The following is a 25,255-nucleotide window of genomic DNA, read 5'->3' as shown; positions in this document are numbered from 1 at the left end:
CACAGCACAACACCCACTGTACTTCACAGCAGAGCACTAATTGGACGGCCGCATTTAAACCCATTTAGTAACAACCTAATGAGTCTGCCTTCGTCTGAAATTACCACAGCAATGTGAGGAGGTGAGCATCAAACAAGACATAAAAAATCTCAAGGAATAATTGGAATTATTTCAACTTTGAATCTATTATAACTCAAATAAGAGACACAGACAGATAGTAGCTGTATCTGGATAAGCCACGTGTATTTCTGCTTATTTTTCTTAAAGGACAGATTACATAAATTGACATACCATGGGTTATCTAAAATCATCTACTGTTTCAAAGCAAAAGCAGTAGTCAGACAAATTATTATCATTATCATTATTATTATTATGATGATGATGATGATGATGATGAAGAAAATTAAGAAAAAGAAGAAGATCCAGTGACCAAAGATGACTGATTATGAATTAATTAATTATAAATTAGGTGTTCAATTTCATGCACAAAATATGACTTTTTCTTCAGCTTGTATTAGTCATGTGGCACCTGATCAACAGAACTGTACATAAGGGCATATACTCGCCACTTTTACCTACACACAGAACAAAAGCAGTGTGTGTGTGTGTGTGCGTGAACATTACGCTGAGGGCCTGTTACAAACAATATGTTTGGTTCAGGCCACACACACACATTGGAAGTACAGTTGTCCAAACCTTCAGGCCTCCGTTTTACGGCCAGCAAATAGCACCCTGCTTCTGTCACAGCCGCCCCACATCCACACACCGTGCTCCAGGCCAGTCTACCTAAAGCCTCTCTCAGGCTGGGTTCACACAGCCACCAGGGAAAAGTCAACCGTGTCTAATTCATAGAGTACCAGGCCCCCACAACCCCTGCAAGCTTCACTGCCATTCTCTAGGCTGTGGATCTGAATGTTCTTAATCATTCATAACACGTTTGGGTATATGCGAGCGTTTAGAGTAATGATTATTACTGCTTAAGTTCTGACGCTGTTATGGTTTAATCTGTTCCTGACAAAAGCAGTTACCTCAACATCACATTTAACACGGGTAGAAAGGCTAAGGTAAACGATGAATATTCATGGCCTGTTGAGGGGGGATTTTTGCATGTCTGTTTTGACTGGAAATAACCTGCGTCATATGTGGTCACCTCTGCTCCGCAGAGGCATCTGTACACAGAGAGAGGGTCGCTTAACCCTGAAGGAATTCGGTGGGTTGGCCGACAGGTAGACTGTCATATCCACAATGTTGCCCTTAAAAAAAAAGAAAGGAAGAAAGAAAAGAAAAAGAGAAAAGGATGGGAAAAAGGAAAGAAATAAGGAGGAAAGGGGAGAAAAAAAAACCCTGCCTGTAAACTGACATCAGCTCAGCAGGAACGTTGAACTCCCTTGCCCTCGCTGCAAAAGCTGCTACATTAACCACTAAAGTCTAATTGCCTAGTCTCTGTCTTCCAGTGCGAGTCAACAGAGGGAGCCCATTCATTTCCACCCAGGGAGCCGACGAGGAGAATCTGTCACAGGTATTCATAATCGCCCACTAATGCAAATTCGCGTTCAGCGCGCACGGTCTCGCGCGGTGGACAAGATAAAAGCATGCAGAAATATATAATGCCCGGTGTCTGACTCAAGTGTCTAAATGAGTGGATAAACCAAAGGCTGTCACGGAAATGTCCAGCTATTTCTCCCTCGCGGTGCCTGTTAGATTTACATGTCTTTTTAAAGCGTATATAATGCTAATAAAAACGTAACGGCAAACATCTGGGAGAGACGTCTCGATTCTTTCCTTCAGGTGCCGTCAAACGTAGTCCAGCCTCGGCTAATAAGTCCAAACAGTAGCGTATTTTTCAGCCTGTCTCCCTCTCTCTCTCTCACTCCTCACCGATTCCTAACAGGTCCCACGGAACTGAGACGGAACTAATTTCCCGCTAAGTGGTTTATGTTTTATTAGCGAGGAGAGTGAGTGATTAAAGGAAAGGGGTGGGCAAAGTGCAACCTGTCACCCTAAAGAGTGAATTTATATTGAAAATAATCCCCCTTTTAATTGCGTTCCAAAGTTGGGCCCCATTTCAGACTTGAGAGGCATGTTGCCATGTTTTATTACTCATCAAATTAAATGCAACAATGCAAACCTTTAAGTCCTAAACACAAGCACCTGAATGCATTGCATGGACAAAAAAGCATTATTCAAGAGATGGAAATTAAAGCAACAAACTGCGAGGGAATGCAGTCATAATTAATGGCCCTCTCTGAACAGCGCTGGAGAAAAGAAAAAAAAAAAAAACACACACACACACAAAAAAAAAAAATAGGCAGAATAGGATAATGAACGTCATGTAATTGAACAGGCCCCGATGTGTCTGTGCAAGAGTAGGTAGTCTACTCTAATGTAGACACCTCCCTTCACTAAACACCATTTAGTTGAAAAATATCATTGTGATTATGTATGGAGTGTCCATGGAGGGAGGATGAATAGATTAAAAGAAAAAAAAAAAACTATTAGAGTTGAAGAAGGAGATGACAGAGTTACACTCTCCTCAGCCACCTGTAACCACCCAGAGAAGGCAGCGACTCAGGGCAGCGCCACTCTGCCGACAGAGGTTAACAACAACCTGACAGGTTTTGTTTCATAGCTACATTAGTATGATTCCACTCCAATGCATTCCGAGGCTTCTCACTCCGATCCCCTTGGCCAAGCAGACTCAGGCGTCCAATAATAAAACAGCCAGCCATTAGAAGTGTGAATAAAATTTCTCTTGGAGCTGCACAAGCATAGCAAGCACACACAAACACACCTCCCACGCTCTCCCAGGAGGGGAAAAAGGGGAGGCACGGCAGGAACAAAAGGACAAAGACGCCCTCACTAAGACTTTATTCAGTCCTGCAAATTGATTAAACGGAAAGACAGGGGGCTACCAATCCAGACTACTTACAGACAGACTAAACACAACTCAAGAGGGCTGGGAATGCTCTCCTCACCCACCACTAAATGTAAACATGTACCACAGAGGACCAAAATGGTTTCATCTCCCAAAGAGGCGACCGCAATGCGCCTGTTATCAAAAACAAGATACATAACTCAAGAAAACTAACAATAGACAAACTGTACAGAGCAGCCATTATTCCCTATTGCATATTCAATGCTTCATGTAGATACATTTTGATTGCGAGAGCAAACAGTATCTATTTTGATGTCTATTACAGATTTGCTGATATTCAGAATCACTATATATTTAAATTTTCTCCTAAATATCTAAAAGATGACACGCCAATTTTCAACCGAAAGCATCTTATGCATGTATCTTCTACAGTATCATGTGCAAAATAATGAGCTTTTTTTTTGTTGTTTCGTTGGCTTTTTTTCCCTTTAGTTCTTGGTCCTGGCCATTGATTTCTCTCTTCTTTCTAAGACTTCTGGAACATGCCCTTTGACACAGAATAACATTATAAGTATTATACTATTTTAAATGTGTGGTCTTTCTGACTGGGTAATCACTAAATAAAACATAGAACTGCAGCTCTTCACAACTCTAACGTCTCTCTCATACATTTCTCGTCCAGGGTCCTTGGAGAGCGACACAAACTGCGGCGAAAAACAAAGGCATAGTGGCCAGTCCTGTCACTTTGAGGAGGCTGTGGATGGATGCCAGACTCAATGAGTATATCTGAGCAAGTTATCAAGTTTAGCAAAGCTCACTATTGGCTGGAGGCTGTGTTTTGTCTCTGTGTGTTTGTATGTCTGCAGAATTAAGCAACTCTTGAATCACTGTCGCACACAAACACACACACACACGTGTGTGTGTGTGTAAATATGGGTCTTTTTTTTTTACATTTTTCGTCTATTCCTTTTTTTGGGTTGAAATCAAGGGCAGCTGGAGTAATCTGCATGAGCTTCTTGATTAAAATACAAAAAAAGATATTAATAATAAATCAAAGGCCCTCTAGCTGCTGTGTGCCCACACCTTCCTTTTCTCAGCCAAGCAAGATAACAACAGAGAAAGAGAGAAAAAGAGAGAGGGAGAGAGACAGTGAGACAGAGAGAGGGAGAGTGGCTAAGGGCTAGCACTAGGGACAGCGGTGCATGCTTTAAAGCTGCCATAAATGCAGAGCAATGAGACATGTAATTTGTGGTGAGCCGGGGCCAGACTGGGGACAGGCTTTCAGAGGGTGTCAGAGCCACAGAGGGAGGCACAGATAAGATTTTTCTGCAGGGCAGGTAGAGTGGGTGGGCGACCACAATGCTCCCAGCTAACGCTGGATAAATATTTCACATACACTCAGCTCAAGCCTTATCAACCCAAAGAGGGAAAGTGAGAGAGAGAGAGTACACATACGGAACAGAAAGAGAGAGAGAGAGAGAGAGAGAGCGAGAGAGAGAGGACACTTTGTTTTACAGAAAGTGATCAACACCATAAAAAAATATTTCTTTATGAGCATAAAAAAACACTTAAAAATAGTCACAAAAAAATGACTTAACTACATAATAGGAAATGGAAACATTGTGAGTGTACCGCGGCATCATGTGTGAAATATTAGTCATTTATTGTGTGTTTTTTTGTTGTTTGTGTTCACCATGTAAAAATAAACTAAAAATACACATGCAATATAAATACATCTCTCAAATGCATTTTGAAGGGCTACAGAGTTTAGCTACCAAGTACATGGAGAGTAAAGCCTTTTAATGCCTGAACGTACAATAATGTAACTAATAATGTATCCCTCCTGATTCCCCTGTTGTACAGACAAGTATACACAGCAATATAAAGACCTGAGCAAAGAGAGCAGGTCTCTTTATATTCAGTAAGGACAGGCCGTGTGTGTGTGTGTGTGTGTGTGTGTGTGTGTGTGTGTGAGTGTGAGAGAGAGAAAGCGCGAGAGACACATGCCCGGGCAGGCAGAGGGCAAAGCCCAGGCCCCGTGGTGCCTGTCAGCAGTGGCCGAGCCGACCCCACGCGGCAGCACTGGCCACCCGACTTTAATCCACATCAGGGGTTCTGACACTCAGTGACCTCACTGGTGACAGATCCCCCACACGAGCTGTCCCCCCCCCCCCCCCCTCACGAGGCCAGCCACACCCCAAGTGTCAGCTTGACTCACACACATGTCACAGCCAGCAGGGCCAACTGGGGGCCAGGCAAGGCCCTGAGGAGGCCAGAGCGACCATCGCCTAGAGAGAGGTGTCTTCTGTGACTGGTAAGGTGGTGAGCATGTTAGTGCTGGTCATTACAATACCGCACACACACACGCACACACACACACTCACACTCACATGCACGCGCACACACACGTGCATATACATACACACACACATACACACACACACACACACAAATTCATCCCAGGGTTAAACAGAGAGCACACTTCATCTGTTGCTGTAATAAGTACAAAATATATGCTTGCACAAGGAGCTGAATATTGTTTACAGCATTCTGTGGACTGATCAAACTACAAAAGGTAAAACATGTACATATTAGGTGGTCACAAAAAAATCTAAAAACTTGCGAAATGCATGTTGCTCAGAAACATGGAAAACCCCATACATCACAATACAATGTAATTTATTAGGGTGATATGGAATGACCACATAAGGGAAAGCCAAATAAGGCCCCTATCTGTCTCTGTTTTGGAATGTTGTTTTGAAGCTCCATAAAATAGGAGGAAGAATTGTCATCTTAATAGAAGACAGGTCCATTAGGTCAGTGAGTAGAACTCAGCCACAGGAGTCTGAGTGATGCAACTAAACATTCACATCTCAATACCATTACTGACAGATCTCCAGCCATCAGTGCTGCGTTCCCGGACTCTCCAGTCCCACGCTTTAATAATTAATGCATTTCAGAGGAGTTTCAAAAACCATGCACGCGTATATCACCATCAAGAGCCCTTCTCCCTGTCATATTCACAGCCCCGAGTCTCTGACACATCCCAAAGCACTGAGGACTGAAAGCCCGTGGGACACAGAGGGAGGGGGACACATGCTCTACTCTAAAGCCCAGCACCCTTCTTTGGCAACTCCTCAAAGTTATAAACCGCAACTAGCAAAAAAAAAAAACATTTCAAGCACGTACACAGTGTACACTCCTATACACAAGCTCTTGGCTGTGTTACACTGCAGCAAAAGGAAGTAGTTTCTCACGGAAACCATGTCATTATTTCCAGGGACGGTGTTAACTCGAATAATTACTCCAACATTGATAATCGCTTTGATCATAGCTGTCCCCGTAAGGCAGTTAATAGCCCAGACTAATGCCACACCTTTGCAGGTGGTCTCCATAGACCCCATGAAACCAGCCCTGACCCTGTCTAGCTCTCATCTGCAGAGATGGCCATTCTGCAAGCTTCGGGGAAAAAAAAGGGGAAAAAAAAAAAAAAACGTCCGTCGCAGCTGCCAACTGCGTTTACAGCTGCACCGCATCAAACATTCATCAGATGCCATCTTTACAGTCTGTGATGTGAGGCAATCAGCATTTCACAGGCTGTCAAATGATGTCTAAAACCGCTTGCTACCTGGCAATGTCAAAAAGAAAACACTTCAAATACACACACACACACACACACACACTCACTCATAGTTTTTTTTTTTCACATTCTAGTCAAATCTACTGACAGATGAACTAGCTCATATGTTGAAATATTAATTCTACTTAAATACTTAAACTACTCTAATGACAGCAAAGCTATAAATCAGCTTTCATGTGTAAAAGATCCTTTTTTTTCCTTTCTCCCTGTCTCACACACACACACACACACACACACACCCTTTTCATCTGCAGCAACATTTGTAAGCTCAGAGACGTTGTAATTTGGCCAGAGAAATGCATTACTCATTCAGCTCAAGATTAAAAAAAAAAAAAAAAAAACTTTTTCATATTATACATTTGTTCTGTGGATGGAGTGGGATATTTCACTCACTCATTGCTTCCCATCAAGGTTTCCTCAGTCTCCATCCATGGCCGAGGGAATTGAATATTCTCTGCTATGTTGGCTCTGCTAATTGTTTGGAAGTGTTAGAGTTCCATCTACAGGCCAAACTGGGTACTGCATGGAAGAACTCTGGATGACCCCTCTGGCAGACTGTGCCGATGTATAGCGTATTCATCTTGCATCTACTGAGAGGCACATTTAAAAGGCACTATTTTATAAAGATTTTAGCTGTCACCCCCTCTCGCTTTCTTTCTCTCTCCTTTCTAGGAAAATACTACGTTCTTATCAAACTTGGAAAGTACAATTCATAGACTCATTATCGTCGCATAAACCAATAATTAAAAAAAAAAACCTAAACATTCTGTGAATATTTCAGCAAACCGAACCAAAGTCATGCTTTCAGCAGATTCAACAGATTTTCCTTGAATGCCTTTTACTGCCTTTTCATTTTTTCAGATTATTTTATGATATAAGAGTTGTTTTAATAATAAAAGATGTCCCTGGAAAGTGACATCAAAGATCCTCAGACCACAACACCAGAGATTATGGCCTCAAAATCACTAACTCCACTAAGCCAGTGCTACACAAGAGGCTATCTTCTTAATTTCTTAATTCAAATCACACAAGATACGCCACAGATATATTACCATTTAATGCACCCGACACCACTCATCCTCATCGATTTCCTTAACGCACGTTTTTATCTACAACGACGGCTCTGCTCCCTTAAAGAACCTAAAGCCATTTCAGCATGGGTTACACAAAAGTTGCATTTTGAGTATAAAAAAAATGCATTTTGCATTTTGAGTATGAAAACTGTGCTAAGTTTGCACACAGGGCGTAATCGCACGCTCACACACATCTATACGCGCACGGTAACACACACCGGAGGACTCCCTCTCCCTCTCCTTAGATGTGGCAGGGCTCAGACATGGTGAATACATAAGACCTGAGTGTTGAGGCTGGTACAGCGGCATGAGGGATTTATTTACAGAATCAGGGTGTGCATGTGTGTGTTTTTTTCCTGGAAAAGGCATGATGGGAAAGATCCTATAGCCCCGGATTATAAGAAAATAAATAAACAAATAAATAAATCAGAATCCCATGGCAGAGTAAATGCATTACAGGATGTGTAAGGTGTAAAACCATAGGCGTGGTGAGTCTGCCAGTATGATAAATAATGTATTGTAATGTATATTAAAGCGAGCTTGTGTGGGGTACTGCAGATCCTAGCGGCGTACCCTGGGAAGCAGAGTGCTACGGAAAAAACGCAGACTCCACTCTAATTATGCACATCTAAGAGGCAAGCAGAGGCCATCTGTCAGTGACTGACTCAGTTACCTTATTACCAGAGCCTAAAGATATAAATGTATGAGAGAGAGAGAGAGAGAGAGAAAGAAAGAGAGAGAGAGAGAGAGAGAGAGAGAGAGAGAGAGAGAGGGAGGGAGAGGGGGAGAGAGAGAATGAGAGAGAGAGAGAGAGAAAGAGAGATAGAGGGAGAGAGGGAGAGAGAGGGAAAGAGAAGCCTTCATTTACACACGGGGTGGCATGCTGCTTCAGACAGCTCGCAACACACAACTTAATTGCAAATTATGAGCGGGTGTGAGAGAGGGAGTGGCTTTGGTGTGACTGCGATGTGAGAGTGAGTGTGAGGCCATGTGTGGTGTGTAATGGCCTGGGAACAGGAGAGCTAATGAAAGTTAAGACCTCTCCAAAGACCTCCCCTCTCAGACGCTGGGCCATTCTTTTCCTTTTTTCTTTTTTTTTTTTTTTGGTCGCAAATCAGAACCCTATCTGTGGGTGATTCATCCAGAGTTATGGCACAGGTATGATTACACAGCAGAATCTGTAAGACTGCTAAGCCAATATCCATCTTTTTACAGTTCGAAGTGTGTGTGTGTGTGTGTGTGTGTGTGTGTGTGTGTGCGCGCGCGCGCGCATGTGTGTTTGTGTGAAATAGTTCTTCATATGACACAGTCTCCTCAGGCCACTCAGAGAAAACCCTCAGCGCATACTCATCAGGAGGCGCTCCAGACCCCAGCGGTGAGGCACGGTTGGGGGACCAAACATCATATCACCGCCCCCGTAAAGACTACTTTACTAAATATAGCCAACTGCTTGTGTGTTTCAGCCTTGTCTGTAAAGCTGGCTTCCCTACAACAGCACCGTATACAACCTCCCAGAATCAGCTGTTTGTGTAACAGAACACACCACTAATCTGTTCTTCATCAGTATCTGCCTTGTCTTCTGCCAAACAAACAACGATGCGCAACCTCACTGATGCATATAAACATCCAGAAGACTTCATTCGAACATTCCTTGAGTATGTTCAGCTTCCCGTAGGCCATCCTATGAATGAAAATGAGCCAAAACTTGACCAAAAAAACAAGAATAAAAATGTATTTGAAATGACATATTTTATAAGCAACCATTTCCAACCAACCACACCAACTTGTGTTTTAACATATATTAGAAGCTTGTTCAAACCTAAGAGATGTCCATGATCCAAGGGTTGGTGCTTGATTTCTGCCACTCGTGTGACAACTAGTGTATCTGAGGGATGTATAAGAATGAGAGTGTGCTATCAGCAAGGCTTACCAATTTTCTGTCTGACAGTCCTAAACTTACTGAGGATTAAAGACCAAAGCTAATCTTTCTCAGTGTTGATAAGACACACAGCAAACACTCAGAGCTCTCTCTTTCACACACCTAAACACACACACAAACACACACACACATGCACACATGCATATCCGCCCACATACCACTCTGGTTCCAGATCTCTGGCCTGAGGGAGTGTAGTTAACAACCCGTTTACATTCAGAAGGCTGGTAGTGGTCAAATGGAACGCAACGATTACATGATTTGTACAATCCGTATAGCTGCTACTACACAGCCATTCTACGTGTACTGTTTCTAACTGGTATGGATTCCAGCACTCACACCTGCTCAAATGCACAGATAGGTTATATACAAAGTCACTTTCCACAGGCAAAAAAAAACAAAATGAAAAAAAAATCATACATGTATGCCTCATTCATACATTCTACAATCAGTACAATTGTAACCAATTCAAGGGCAAAGCAGAAGGCTTTTCCAAGCGTTTTCACACGTCAATAAAAAGAGATGTTTTAGAATGGCTTCAGTGCCAACAGAAAAAAATACAATAGCTGACAAAGCCCCCAATAAACACACACACACACACACACACAAGCACACACAAAACATGATCTCTTGAAAGACCAAGTGAAAGTTGATGAGAGAGAATGTAAGGATTTTTGTGTGCCTTTTTTGGTCATAAAAACTTGTTGCTAGGAAAGGTTAGGTATGACAGATAGTCACAGCAGAAGTTAATGTCAACGACTCACCAGTAAGGCTGTTAGACTCCTCTGGGTGCTCTCCCACTGGAAACAACTCTGAATGTACTGCAGTGTGTATAAAACGGCCGTGCTAAGCCTCCTCACACGATATATGTTCCGCGCTAACAGCTAATGGGGAATAAAAGGGGACAAAGCAGTAGTTAGCGAGACAAGCTAAGGGTTGTAATTCTCACAACATGACATTTACTCGGGTTTAAAGAGCCTTTTACAAGCAAGCCGTGCAGAGGATAAATATTAATGACCTATAACAGTGTTTGGAGTTTGATGTTATTTAGGCAGAACAGTGAAAGTGAAAACACAAGCATGTAACCATGCGTGGATCAGAGTGATGAGAATACTTGCATTAACACTCACTTTTTTAGAGAACTTCGGCTTGTCCTCTGAGAATTTTTTCTCCTTGGGTTGGAAGGTCTGGATGCTTGCTCTGACCTGAGATGAGAATGCACATTTGTACTCAATGTGTAATGCATGCACACAGTCAAAATTCCCAATCATTCAGGGTTTTCTCAGTGTTGGAACTGAGTAATTTATGCATTCAAGGGTAAATCTGTGAGCAGCCTGCTACTATTCAAAAATTTGTATTTTTACAAACAATGACGGCAAGGATTTAGTAATACCAAGTACTAAATGTTGTGTGTGTGTGTGTGTGCGTGTGTGTGTGTGTCTATATGTTCATTCTTACTGGATTATATAGAATCTCCATTTCCAGAGAGATGGTTCCCTTGCCTGGTGCTGTCAAATCATCTTTCTTTAGTTGTTTAGTTATGGACTGTGCATTGGTGATCTTCAGAACAAAAGAAAAACAAAGACAAAAATGTCATTTCTATCTCACAATATATATTTTATGTGTTGAATTTTATCACATACTCATAACTGATATCAGTAAATCATAATAAATTAGGTTTTAAGTTAAAGTTGTCAGAAAAAAAGAGTAAACAAAAACAAAAGTGTCTTCACTAACTTTCAGTAAAGGAATGGCAACTCTTCCTATTAAGTCTGGTGCCTTGTCTCCGTCCTCGCCAAAGACAGACAACACCAGTACATCATGAATGTCCTTTACAGGGCTAGAGAGAGATCACCAGAGCATCATTAATCAGACCACAAATACTTTACATGGTTCAGCTCACACTTCTGTGAATGGAAAATGTAGAAATCTAGCACTTACAAAGTGAACACTGTCTTCCACTCCGGGTTGAGTGTTTTATAGATGGTGTGAGTTTGCAGTTTGCTGTTCCCAAGCTCCAGCACACAGAATGGATCACTCTTCCCTGAAAGGGGGTGGAGAACATTTTTTTTATGAAGCTGTATGGATCATATCAGTAAAGATAGTTATAAGATCGTATAGTATATAGCATTCCAACATATAAGTACTGTTAAGATCTGTTGCCGGCAGATCTGTGGCTTTGATGAGCTTGACCTGGAGGAAACCAACATCCTTTATGTTTTTCGTTGAGTTCCTCAAGCTCTGGAAAGAGAATATAATCAATATATATCCACCTGTTTAGATGTCTTATTTTTGTTACTGAAAAAAAGAAAGGAATGGTTAACCGTGTTAAGAGACTAACGTATTGGTCGATGAAGTTCTCGTATGTGCCAGGCTCAGCTAAGGGGGGTGCACGCAGGTCCGAAATGGAGGCTCCAGGGCAGGGTGTCGGTGTGACCAGAAATACCAGTCTGCCCTTACCCTGGTCCAGAACCCGTGTGTACAGCTGCCTCTGGTTCTGTGGCACTTGTGACAAGTCAATATCCAGCCTGGACAAAGGACAAATTTTCTTTATAAACAAGAGTGGCAAAGATCTCACCTTATAGCAAAATCCTCTTTCCTACCAAACGCCAAGGATATAAAATAGTTTTATTCAAAGAAAAACAATATCTGATCTGTTGACCACCATTTGGACGTAATGGCTGCTGAAGTTTACAAAGGTTACGAACATTTTCCCTTATTTCTGACAGAAAGTGGGCTTCACTGTACTCCACTCCTCCTACGAGCTTTTAGACGGATTAGAGAAATTCTTGGCCCTCTCTTAAATGTGCATCCCACTGCAGTCCCTCCAAAAATATGTCCCAGTGAAATGAAGACATGGTTCTGTGCTGGCTACATCTATTTTCCTCAAAATGACACAACCGTCCCTGCTTTAAGACCTGGTACCTTTTAATGTAAAGCACCACATTTATGGATGTGCCATTTCAAAGTTTATGTAAGCTACCCCCACATAATGTAAATAAAATCGCTCCTCTTTTATCATCGGGCTAATGTATAGAATGAAGATAGTAGACCTGAAACGATATGAACACAGTACATAAAAGTGAGAAATATATATGGATATAAACATTATTTGAAGAGGAAACGTACATGCCCCAGCATTCCTCACATTTCCTGCCCCTCTTTGCATACACTTCCACCTGAAGCAGCTCTGACCCATCCTGGAGACGATTAAAGTCAAACTTCTCCCTCCACTGAGGATTAGACTTAATGCACAGATTCTGAGAAAGAGAGAGGAAGACAGAGAGAGAAAGATGGACCCCCATGCTAAGAGCATGAACTAATACAGACACACGTGCAATGGGATTTAATTGGGTTTAATGTGATGTCTGTTTGAAAATAGGAAACATGACATGTACATTAAGATTTCAATCTGTCAGAACCGTGCGTGTGGTGGAGGGGGGTGTATACTTACAGAGGACATTTCTGCCCTCTTAGAACTGTAAATTCTGTTCAGTTATAAATGTCTTTGTTCAACAGAAAAACAAGTGCAAACACAACCAAGAAGGCAAGAAAACACATGATTGGGTGGTTAGACCAACACACTAAACTAGATGAAGTAGACGGGGAAAAAAAACAAGAGCATGCTGGTTAGGATGTAAATGAAACCCTAGTAGAAAGAAACTTGCACAGAGCAGTTCCAGACATGACCTATGATCTAACTAACAGCCCCCTCTATCCTCTACCATGACCAAGGACCAGTAAGCTCCTGAGAGAGTGAGAGAGAGAGAGAGAGAGAGAGAGAGAGAGAGAGGGAGAGAGGAGGAGAAGTGGGAAAGGGAGAGAGAGAGGAAGAGCTCACCTTGCTCCTGAACTTCTGCTCTCCCAATCGGAAACGCACAAAAACATCCCCCTGACCGCTGTCAGGCATGTCCTGTCCCTCCACCAAGATGATGGTGAACACGCTGTCCCATAGCTGGATCCTCTGGGAGTTTGCCACCCGTGGGCTGGCACTAATGGGTTGGCCCTGAGAAAGCAAAAAAGGCGTTATCAGGGGACCTGAGGGGACAACGCATTGTCTCTCTCTCTCTGTTACTGCTTTGGTCTAATGCCATAAAGCATTAAAAACTGCACATTCTCTTTAGCTCATATATCACATCTTCAAACAATCTTTCTCTGTTGTCAAATGTAAAATACTGTGCCAACACTTTTATAAACCCCATACAGAGTAGACTCACAATTGTCAACAACTGTAGTGCTAGCTCTATTAATCAAAAAACCCAAACATTTCTGTGGCTGTAAAATCAGTGATGAGAATGGACCGTTTATGTGTCAGTCCTTCTCTGCTTCTGAAACCAAACTAAGAGAATGATTCCAAGTTTACAATCACTGTAATAAAGTCAACAACAACAGTGGACTGTGGATGAAATTTGTTCAGCCATTTCAGGTGAGTATTGAATTGAAGCCTTGTGATGGTGTAACTGCTCCCACACTGCGATCTGCTTTTTCTGTAAGGCTAACCACCACATAGAACATGTAACATGACAGCCACATCTCTACAAATATCCTCTACAGAAAACTACAGCAAGAGAGAGAGAGAAAGAGAGAGAAAGAAAGAGAGAGAGATAAGAGATAGAGTAGGAGATAATGCTCTGTTGAGCCAAGTCATCCCAAGTGTTTGTCTTGGCCAAATTTTGATGTGCGCAGCCCAATAAAACAATTCCACTTAACAGTAAGTGGCCCCTAAAGAGAGTCTATTCTTGGTGCTAAAAGGGTCCGGGGGATTGCTTCCATATGGTCTGACAGCATGGGGATGGCTGGGATGAGCTCGAAGCCCAGCCCATTTGGCTCTCACTCCGCGCCTGTCCATACACAGCTGTGATATTACGCCCTAACATCTGGCTTATAGCTCGGCATGCCTGGGAATTAGCAGCTTCTCATATGTACAGCATCCAGCACTGGCACAGAGTCTTGCAAACACACACACACACACACACACACATACACACAAAATGCAAACGCATGGACGTGGACACACATGAGCACAGACCTGTGTATGCACAAATATGAATGTCTATAGAGATAATACTATAAAACTGCACACGCACACACACACACACACAGAGCTGTGCCTTTGTCAGACAGGAACAACACTACACTCCAGTGCAGTTGTCACACTCCTCTCTGGATCTGAGTAGTAGAATAAAAGTGTGAGTGATAGATTGTGGGTGGAGCGAGAGACAGGCGAGTCAGTTTGTGAGATGTGAGATGTCTACCATGCCAACTGGGTGTTTTCTACCTCTCCTGATAAGTGTCAAATAGAATGTGGGTTTCAAACACTGTTACAGAGGAACAGTTCAAACACATCACTGAATGAACACTCATTCTAAACGAACAGAAGGCAATGTGCCCTCACAGAAGCTTTGGTACATCACATCACTACATATAGCCAGCAGAAAGGAATCCTCCCACTGCTTCAAAGTGTACGGCTCTCTCTCTCACTCTCACTCTCTCTTTCTCTCTCTCCTTCTGCATTGATCTGTCTACTCTCTTTCTTTTACCTACCTGTCTATCTATCTATCTATCTATCTATCTATCTATCTATCTATCTATCTATCTATCTATCTATCTATCTATCTATCTATCTATCCTCTCTCTCTCTCTCTCTCTCCACACATAAATCTGTGTACTCTGAGCTATAACACTTTGCTTTTTCATTGATGGCTGCGTTGAATTCATCTGGCATATGGAAGCAAGCATCACGACTGTATGAGAAAACCATGAGGAATAGGAAAAGCTGGGTTTCAGCCCAGAAAATATTTCACTCCAAGTTCACAAACATGAAAGCTACTGGTTCTTGCGCATTACAAGCTCACTGATTACAGGCTATCTATGTATATTCAAAGTTTACATTCTTTGAGTCTAATTAAAATGCAAATTAGACTCAATTTTGACAAATTAGAGATAAGTTGACTTGTTTATATCACTGTTAAATTGTCGCTTAATCAGACACTTACCATCTAAGTATGCCACAGAATGCAGTGTGACTTTAACTGCAATACCAACTACCACAAAGTTCAATCTGCAAAATATAGATCCTCAAAAAAACACTAGTTGTTTAAAAACTAATTCCGATTTATAGCTCTCACGTTTTAAAGACAATTGATGCGAATGTCCGGTATAACCAAGAGATGTGATGTAATGATCTACTGCCACCTAGTGTAGACCAGTGATCAGTTTTCAAAAGTTTTACATTCGCACTACTGGGAATAGGACTTTTCTGATGAAATATGAAACTTTGATACATAGCCTTCCAGATGGCCTTCATTCCCAATGGCACACAAACACGTCTCACCTTATTAAAGCTGCCCCGTCTTTTCAGCGGCCACCTCTGTAAGGTTACGGAGATGAAAGCACATTAGGTCAGACAGTGTGGGGATACTGGCTCCATTCAGAAATTCAATATTTTTAAATCATTCAGTTTTTTCTAATATTTATGTTTCTCTTACATTCCGTTTGGTTGGTCCATCTCTGATCGACAAGCAGGCGTCAATGATGATGACTCCCATGTCTGGCTCCGGACTGCTGGGGTCCTCCAAACGCAAAACCATCTCCGTTGTCCTGGACGGGGGGGGGGGGGGGCACAGTTGTGTAATTAAAGATGCACTGACACACAGAGACACAACATAGCACCCTTGCATTGTTCTGAAATATACTGAAAAATATACTGAATATTCTGAAATGCAATAGGTGCATGTGTGCGTGCGTGTGTGTGTGTGTGTGTGTGTGTGTGTGTGTGCGCGTGTGTGTGTGCCTGCATACTCACTTGTCCAGATCGAGTTTACTCAGGGCAAAGCTGGTTGATCCCATAAAGTCATTAGATCTGAGGTCTCGGTCATACACCTGCACGAATCAAAAACACAGAATACTGCTTTTTCTGCAGCTCAAATCATTCTGATGGATATGACTCACTTGTAAAAGCTGCATCTTTGACATATCACGTTTGCACTGAAAAGCCAATTTTTCCCCAGTTTACATTAAGGTAGACGCTCTGCTCCAGGTCTCTGACAGGGTAGGAGAAGGACTCATTCCACGATGGATTGAGGTTCTTGTTGACAACTTTGCTCTTGTAGAAGGTCTTGCCATCGAATTTGAATTTCACAAACGGGTCACTTTTACCTGTTGAGAGTGAAGAAATGGACAACATATGACATTAGTATGACTTGATTTGCCAACAGTCAACTACTGTTCACAGACTCGTAGGATGCAAATTAGGCATGATGGACAGACATTAGGTTATTAGATGAATTTTAATGTCCCGGTGGTTAAAAAAAAAAAATTCTATAGCCAACAACCACCAAATATTACACACATTCATCCCATACACACTGAGCAGTCCAGTCCAGTATTCTCATCGTTTAGTCGACTCTTTAGAGTGTGAAGGAGGTGATTATCACATTTCTTTCAATAAACAGAGGGATGTAGCTGGTTAATTGTGAAAGAGCCTAAACTCTTGCCAGCAAGAAGCTACCATTACATTAATACCCCAGAAACCAGGAGCAACCAGTGCTAATCTCCAAAGCCTGTTAAGAGAATCTGTCTTTCGAGTGCTGGGAGACGGAGGGAGGGAAGAGGGGAGACAGGCCGTCTTTGTCTCTGCTATGGCACGCAGATTGGCCGAATGAAAAAAAAAAAAAGGAGAAGAAAATCAAATGAAAGAAAGAGTCCATAGCTTCATTTGTATGGATGGGTAAAGGGGTGCTTGAGAAACGCTGCAGGGAGCCTGGAATCATATGACAAAAGCCTTGTGGGGACAGGCTGTCAGGGCTGTCAGCTCGCCTCTCCAAATGAACATCTCCAGGAGGCAAGCAGCCGCCACCAGCAGCTCCTCCCTGCCAGTCGCTGACAAGCAAAAAAACCTCCAGGCAACCTGACAGGAGGAGAATGTCTCAACCAGCCAGGGGAAGAGCTCCGGCATGACTGAAAACGGTGACGGCGGATATTAACGGAAAAAGAGAGAGAGAGAGAAAGAAAAGAAAAGAAAAGAAAAGAAAAGAAAAGAAAAGGAGGGGGAGGAGTGTGTATAGGAGTGTGTCCTTTCAGAATATGTAATGACAGTATGTGGTGTCAGCGGAGCTCTAGTCGGGCGTTAATTGTTAGGCAAATAGAGGAGGGGGGGGGGGGGGGTGTAACGTCATTGTGGTGTCATTCTGTCAGGGAAAGTGAAGAGTAAACTAGTGAGGAGCTGGAGTGTGCTTTAGGGAACTGGACCTTTCTGGGATTAACACCAAAACGACATCCAATGAAAATCACAGGCAAGAAATCCATCTACCGATGCTAAATGCATTAATTATCAATATTCCACAGACAACTAGATTAGCTTTATAAAGCAATGTGAACTGGACAATAAGAGAAGCTTTTACAGGCACATAATTAAATAGATTTATGTAACAATGATTAATGACAATTTAGAACAATATGGACAGAGAGACTGCGTGAGGTCAGGGCCTATGGGTTAATTTGTGGCATCAAATCAAGTTAAACCGGCATTGAGTCCGGGAATTTAACAATATAAATATTGAGTAAAAACTAACAAACAAATTAAATGTTTAAATTATATCCAATCAGAATACATTCAACACCACAGAAAACACAGCAGAAAACATTGGTGACACTCCACATAAACACAAGAGGTCAGTAAACTTCATTCATTCCCACAGACACACACCGCTTTTGTTTTGTCATGACAGTATTCACCTGTCTATCGACTATAAGAACTATGTGCAATAGTTGAACTTGAAACAGTCAAACACCATAAAGGTTAAGCACAAAAACTAGATTTGACTCGCATTTCGTTGCTAATGATTTGTGAATTTTAATGATTATTATAGACATGTGGGTTACCGGCCCTATTTTCACTGGTCAGAACACCCTGTGTCATGTCTTCAGTTATAAATACAAACAACTTTTTAAAAAATCCCACAAGATGCAGGGACTCAGGACACTGCTGTTCATTGATAGCAGACAGCAACAGAAAAGGTCAATGAACAATGTAGTAATTACACCAACATATAACGGGACAATCTGTTTATTTACATCAGGCTTTTTGATTACTGATCAGTAAATGAGACAGACAATTTACAAATGAAAAGTTTCTTCACCTCTGCATTCACATTATCCACTTTATCCTTCACATCAGGGAGTAAACTGCATGTCAGACAGCAACTAAATCATTATACTGTGTCTTAAATGCTGCATTTACAGGTTTAAGGTCAGCAAGAGCATATTAATTAATTGGCTTTAATACGCTACTGCTTTAAAGAATGCTTATTATGGTCTCAGTTCACCTTAATGAGGCCACTGCCTTCATTCACACTAACTTCCTCCAACTAACAACTGCCTTATTTCATATTCATCACTGTGTTAGTTCATGTTAACTACAACCTTACCATTTCAACACTTCTCTGTACTCTTTGGTAAACATACTCTTGTTATTTCTTACCTCAGATTTACTACCCTTACCTCCTTTCAGTCCCACCTAGATTATCACCACTAAAACCTCTACTACAAACAGATGGATAATGGAAACCACTGCCATTAGTATAATGAAGTAAATACTGTTGTATCTGTTACAGTCTCAGTCTGTTCATGGCCAATTTTAAATCATCTTCAAATGTTCTTTTCATTGTCCTTCAACAGCAACACCAGCAGGTGGCAGCATATATTACTTTACAAGGTGAAAAAGGCAAATCCCTACAAACTCAATGACTGCAGAACAAAAATGTCGCGCTCTTCTGGGAAGAACCCTCCACTCTTTTTTTAACTATGAAGCCTGAAGCATCTCCAAAAACATTCACACCTTTTATCCAATAGGAACGTGTTTTGTCTTGCATCATTCGGATAATCATTTATCCTGTGAGCTCTTGCCAGATTCAGCAGGCCTTGGGGATTAGGGATGGATTTTGTAATTATGAGAAATAATGATAAAATAATGCTAATTATCAGCCACTTTTCCACACCTGTGACTATGATCACGTGAATTAGATGATTAATCAGCTCAACAAAAACTAATAACGTCTCCATAGAAGAGAATCTATTAAAGATTGAGTACAAAACAGTTGCAATAAAACAATTTTAGAATAAATATGAAGAAAACTTTTTTCAACTGAGCAGACCAAACAGATATTCTTCTATCTGTCCATAATCAGATTCACAGTGAACCCTTCAGTGTAACAGGACATAATCTCTCATCTGAGTACAGCATACTGTGATGGGATTTGTATGTGTGTAGACGAATATTTTGCATCTGCCTCTTCATGCAAGTGTGAATGTATGCAAAGAGCCTCACAAAAATAAATACACAGCAAAGCCACTACATTTGACTGTATGGCATCTCTGTGCGTGAATAAAGACAAAAAGTAAATGATTAGCATTGTTGAAATGTAGTGTTTAGCAGCAGTGTAACAGACAGGCCAGGAAGCCAGTGGGATTGGCCTAACCTTGACACCACCGGTCTAACCGCATACCTTTGTCTCTAGGCAGTACAATAGAGAACGTCCAAAAACATTCCACTTTTCACAACAGTCATTCACCTTTAACAGCCAACTGATTTACTACCAATGTCTTAAACACCAAAGACCCCCCCAGATGTTAACTATCTGATATCATACAGTATAAAACATATACTATATTAAACAGATTTCAACTATAAATACTCATTTTGTGAGTATTTATGTTATCCTCCTTGTATGTGGCTTCAGTTTATATTTCTGCAGAAAGATTTTTGTAGATATTCATTAAGCATATATTCCCATACATCATTCAGTGATGTCTAGAAGAAAAAAAAAACAGCCTGAGGACATAAAGAAACGGTCATTTCAACATGATAAAACAAAACATTTTCTATAGGTAATGCACCAATCACACAAATTCTCTGTTTAAGGAGCAGAAAGCGGGAAAATCGCTTCTTTCTCCTTTAAGCTTTTTTAACCCTTCAGTAAAATACGACCCAGTAGTAAAGGTTCACATCTCCCTCTCTCTCTCTCTCTCTCTCTCTCTCTCTTTCTCTCTCTCTCTCTCTCTCTCACACACACACACACACACACACACACACACACGTGCACACACACACATACACACACAGACAACTAGTTTGCTACCCCTACTGCACTAGCAAGTCTGTCATCTGCTTAAAATAAATTCAAAATCTCATGTAAAAAGAAAGCAATAATCAACAGCTTCTCGACAGGTGAGATGTCATCGCTGTCAATAAAACATGTTTGTTTGGTCCAGGAGATAATGTTAAATATGCTTTTGGCCTGAAAAACAGTCCATGCTTAGAGATAAGAATGCAGTAACTCAAGACAGCCAGCATACTGTAGAGGAACAACATGTTCTATGGTAAAAACCCAAGTATGTCTTGTAAAGTCATGCTACAATTTTACAGACACTGAGCAGGCTCAACAAATGAGAAAAATGCATGTATAAAGAAGACACAATAGCAGCAAAATGAGGTTGAGTGGGTTTTTTTGTTTTTTTTTTTGGATGCTATGCCCACACATTTTGAGCAGGCTAAGAATCCCTCCAGGGGGTCCCTCATAGTTCCTTTTCCAGGTCTGTTTAGAGATCATTTCATAAGTCACTCGTAAGGGCCTCCATGCTATCAGCTTTTTATTTTAGCTTAGCTCGAGTGTGTCTACAGGGTCTTAATGATCAGTCATTGTGTCAGCAAGAAAAGATTTAGAATCACGCAGTGTGGGAATGTGGAGCAGATTTGTGTTAGAAATTGGGAGCTCCTTACCAGAACGGTCTCTGGCTACCAGGTTTCGACCTTCCTTCAGGTTTATAGTTAGAAGATACTGCACCTTTTGGGTAACACCAGACTGCGGGGATTCACTGGCTCCTGAGTTCTGGGGGGGGGGGGGGGGGGGGGGGGAAAGAGTGACAGATTGGATTTGTGTCCCACTTGTCCTCAGCACAATTTCTCTCTCCTACCAAAAATGAAGAGTTCTATAAGCATCATGTACCTGCAACTGAGCCTTCCTTTCAAACTTTTAACTGTTTTTTTCTTTTCTTATCAAGAACACAAACTGGTTTGTAAGTTATATGGTCTCATACGTGTAATTAAACAGCAGTTTCTCAAACACATGCTATTTTTTTTAAATAAATCAGAACAACCACAATATACTATCTTCACAACTTCTGAAAACTTTTAATACTTTAATTTACTGTTTAATAACTGAATATTTATCTCAAGCATTCTATGCAGGACATTATCATGATAGAACTGTTGTCTGTTAGGCTGAAAGGTACAAAGACTCCCAGTATGTTAATTGCCAGTCATATGCCTACATATGGCATCTGAAGGTTTTCAGCCTCCCTAGAAGTGGTGCATAAATATTTCAGAAAGCTTACTCTAAATACCAACGCAGTATTGGAATGCTTCGCCAATTCTTTTCTCATTTTCCCTTTCATATAACCGAATATTTGTTTATTGTCTTATCTCTTGCTTAGTTGAATGTTTTCTTCCTTAGTTCAACATTTACTGACGTTGAAGGAAATGTTTGCTAATTATAACACCTATGGAATTTGTCGATAAGGCAGTTATTCTTTCAAACTAACGTCTGGATTTTCAGTTTTTGTCTTTTCTGCCTAAATTCTTGCTGCCACGGGGGATTTCTCAAATGTGTAAGCAGGTTCCATTGGTTCAGATATTGAATGTCTGTTGACTCTAATAGGCATCTCATTCAGTTACACAGTTGGTGTTTAACCTTGGGGGGAACGCAAAAGCCGTAACCACAGTATGTAACCAAGTATGGGCTATTTCTCTGCAGCTCAAGGAAATGATGTCACTGAGTTTCTGATGGAATTTCATCAATTAACCCCCAGGGTTAATTGACAAAATTCCATCTTAGTGTACTCACACTCCTATCCACACGATCTGTTAAGGAAGTAGTATCAAAGTCAGTGCTCTCGTTGGGAACCTGTTGGGACAACAAAAAAAGAAAATTAACTATGCAAATTTTCATGACCTTTGTATCAGCTGGTGTGCTATAAAGAGTTGAACAAGTTTATGTCAGAGTGTTTAAAACAAAATGTTGGTTGTTGAATGATGAAATAGAAAAAAGGAAGAATCTTCTGAACGTAATTGCCTGAAATGTTTTCCCTTTTTTTTAGTTTCTAGCTGAACACTGATGTGTATCTAAACTACAATACTTTTAGAGAGACAACGTTTCACTCATGTGGAATCTGCAGAAAATTCTAGAATGACTGTTGTAACCTGGGTATAAAGCATTTCCTGGATTTACAACTTTATTCATAGATTAAAAAAAGGTCTAAAGAACTTGGTTGTCACACTGACCTCAGACATGTATTCAGCTGACCCCACAACAAACATTTCTACGGGAGACATTGGTGAGAATGGCTCAGAGATGTTGTCACAATCAATGGCCATGGGGAGAAGAGTCTGTTCTTCAGACGGTGTGCTGTTTGTAGACTCCAAAGCGTTCCACACTGACACATCCTCACTCAACGACAGTCTCTCCGGAGGGATGAGGACCCTCTTCCTCGGAGGTGACTGCTTCTCTGCAGAACCACCAGCTTTGTTTAGAGCAGCCAGCAGTTTATCTGAAACCTCCGGTGCCATCTGTTTCTCTGCCTCCGTGGACCCTCTGTCTGTTTGGGGTGCCTGATTTTCTGTAAGGATGGAGGTAGCTGTTTTCTCTGATGGTGTCTGTAACGACACACTATCTTCATCTGCGATATACCACGTGGTCGTAGCCCTCTCTCTTGGTGTGTTCCTCATTGGTCTAGTTAGGACGGTCGCCTCAGTCACTGCGTGTCTCCGCTCGACCAGACAAGAGCTGTCAGCCAAAGAGTTCCTGCCGAGAGGAGGGGTACCAGGGGTACTGATCTGGTCTGGGAAGCTCATTTGGCTCAAGGTGTCACTCACAGCCTGGTCGATGCTGTCTGGACTTATTCTGCCCTCAAAGTCGATCTCATCTAGAGAGGCCATCTCTCCCAATGAGGCCCTCAGGTCAGGCACGGAAATGCTCCTCCTATATCTCAGGTTGGTTTTTTTGGGCTTTTCATGGCTTTTCTTCCCCAGTTTCCTAAGCCCCTTGGTTTTCTCACGCAGGTTGGAAAAGACCGTCCTCTTTTTGGGATCCATGTTGAGAACTGCAGATCAGGACTGACTCTTTCTGATTTTTTTCCCTCTGAAAGCATACAGGAAAAAAACAAATAAACAAACAAATAATTAACTACAGTTTCTGCGCCAGTAATGAAATGTAAGACTGAATCGTACATACATATGTTGGTGCTACATTGATACCTTGTACGAAACAGTAAGCATTCTGAGAGCTCATCAGACACAAGACAACCAATGTTAATATAACATGATAATCACTATAGCTGATTGTGTAAAACAATTTAAGCATGTACTTAGGCTGGGTGATCAGAAAGTGGCTGAACAATGGACAGTGGTTCATTCTAATTGGCTCACATGACTTTGTCATATCTATATAACTCTGTTATAGTACAAGGAGAGAACAAAGGGAAAACAGCAAGCTCTCTGAGGAAAAATGATTTAGCAACTAACTTTTGCATGCCATTCCTGATTGTACACCATGTGAACTTCTACCGAAATGATTAAAGATAGTGATCAGTTGTAACGGAATTGGAGATAGTGACGAGCTGCAGATAATGACTTCGATAAAAAAAATATATATATACAAATATACGTGTGTGTGTGTGTGTGTGTGTGTGTGTGTGTGTGTGTGTGTGTGTGTGTTCAAAAGCATGTGATGGTACACAGCCGATGGAAATGTTGAATATCCTGACTTTAAAGATATTTTAGGTGCACCTCTGTATAACTATGCATCTTTTGCTACTTTCTTTTAAAAATGCACTATGAAAGACAGTCTGTGTCACCAACAATAAACACTATACCTTGTTGAGATACAAATCAAGTTTATCATCTGAAATAAAATGTAATATATAAAACACTGCTATAATTAAATCAGCTGTAGACTTACATTAAAAAACAACTGTTGTCCAGTTCTGCATGAAGTCAAGTTTATCTTTTTGAATGCATCCGTTCTCGAATAATATGTTGAGCTCCCTCTGACCTTAACCTGACCTTCACTAAAGCAAGGCAGTCATGACCTCTCTGGTAACTGAGGTAAGTTCACTAGGAAGTTTACAGTGAGGTTCTTCACCATCTACAGACATTTTCAATTTCGTCAGTAAGAGCTGGTGGGTGGGTCAGTAGGCAGGTGTTATTTGACAATGAAAAGAATACAGATCATCTGCTATAGGCATACATGGTGTTAGACACCCTGAGAAAAATCTTCATGGGTAATTTACAAACAAGCTTCAAAGACCAGGGGCTTATGTCCATTGATTTGCCCACATTGACATAAAAATGACTGTGAAACTGCTCTGGATTCAAACATTGTTACTGACTCATTGTAATTTAGATGAGTTGGTAAGCAGAAAACAGAGCGAAACTACACCTGCTTTTCTCAGTCACACCTTTCACCTGTCATCGGTCAAACAAAAGGAATTTTGCAGGTAGACTCCTTGATGAGTCTCATTGACTCTCTTGTCTAGACTTCACTGCAATTCCTGTGTCATTTTGCACCTATCCCTAAAAACACTTAAGCAACCACAGCTGAGCTCCACAATGACTAAAATAGCACTGCAATGAATCAAGACTTTAGTCATTTGTTTAGTGTGACCAAAACCTCCAC

General features: G+C 41.3%; 1 protein-coding gene across 1 annotated transcript in view; it reads right to left on the bottom strand.

Annotated features, from left to right (window-relative positions):
- Nucleotides 1-23,673, bottom strand: part of mctp2a (multiple C2 domains, transmembrane 2a) — a 35,232-nt gene extending 11,559 nt beyond the window's left edge. The window contains exons 1-16 of the mRNA XM_030765331.1: nt 22,864-23,673; nt 22,439-22,486; nt 21,304-21,412; nt 16,540-16,682; nt 16,330-16,406; nt 16,013-16,124; nt 15,859-15,894; nt 13,366-13,530; nt 12,654-12,784; nt 11,866-12,052; nt 11,672-11,765; nt 11,466-11,568; nt 11,262-11,364; nt 10,983-11,084; nt 10,655-10,729; nt 10,289-10,408 (exon numbers count right to left, since the gene is read on the bottom strand). Coding sequence (XP_030621191.1) covers nt 10,289-10,408; nt 10,655-10,729; nt 10,983-11,084; nt 11,262-11,364; nt 11,466-11,568; nt 11,672-11,765; nt 11,866-12,052; nt 12,654-12,784; nt 13,366-13,530; nt 15,859-15,894; nt 16,013-16,124; nt 16,330-16,406; nt 16,540-16,682; nt 21,304-21,412; nt 22,439-22,486; nt 22,864-23,673 — 2,415 coding nt within the window. The remainder of the gene's footprint in view (nt 1-10,288; nt 10,409-10,654; nt 10,730-10,982; nt 11,085-11,261; nt 11,365-11,465; nt 11,569-11,671; nt 11,766-11,865; nt 12,053-12,653; nt 12,785-13,365; nt 13,531-15,858; nt 15,895-16,012; nt 16,125-16,329; nt 16,407-16,539; nt 16,683-21,303; nt 21,413-22,438; nt 22,487-22,863) is intronic.
- Nucleotides 23,674-25,255: the final 1,582 nt, after the last annotated feature.

The sequence above is a fragment of the Chanos chanos genome, chromosome 2, assembly GCF_902362185.1.
Source record: "Chanos chanos chromosome 2, fChaCha1.1, whole genome shotgun sequence".
Lineage (NCBI taxonomy): Eukaryota > Metazoa > Chordata > Actinopteri > Gonorynchiformes > Chanidae > Chanos > Chanos chanos.
This window is presented reverse-complemented; position numbering and strand designations above follow the sequence as displayed.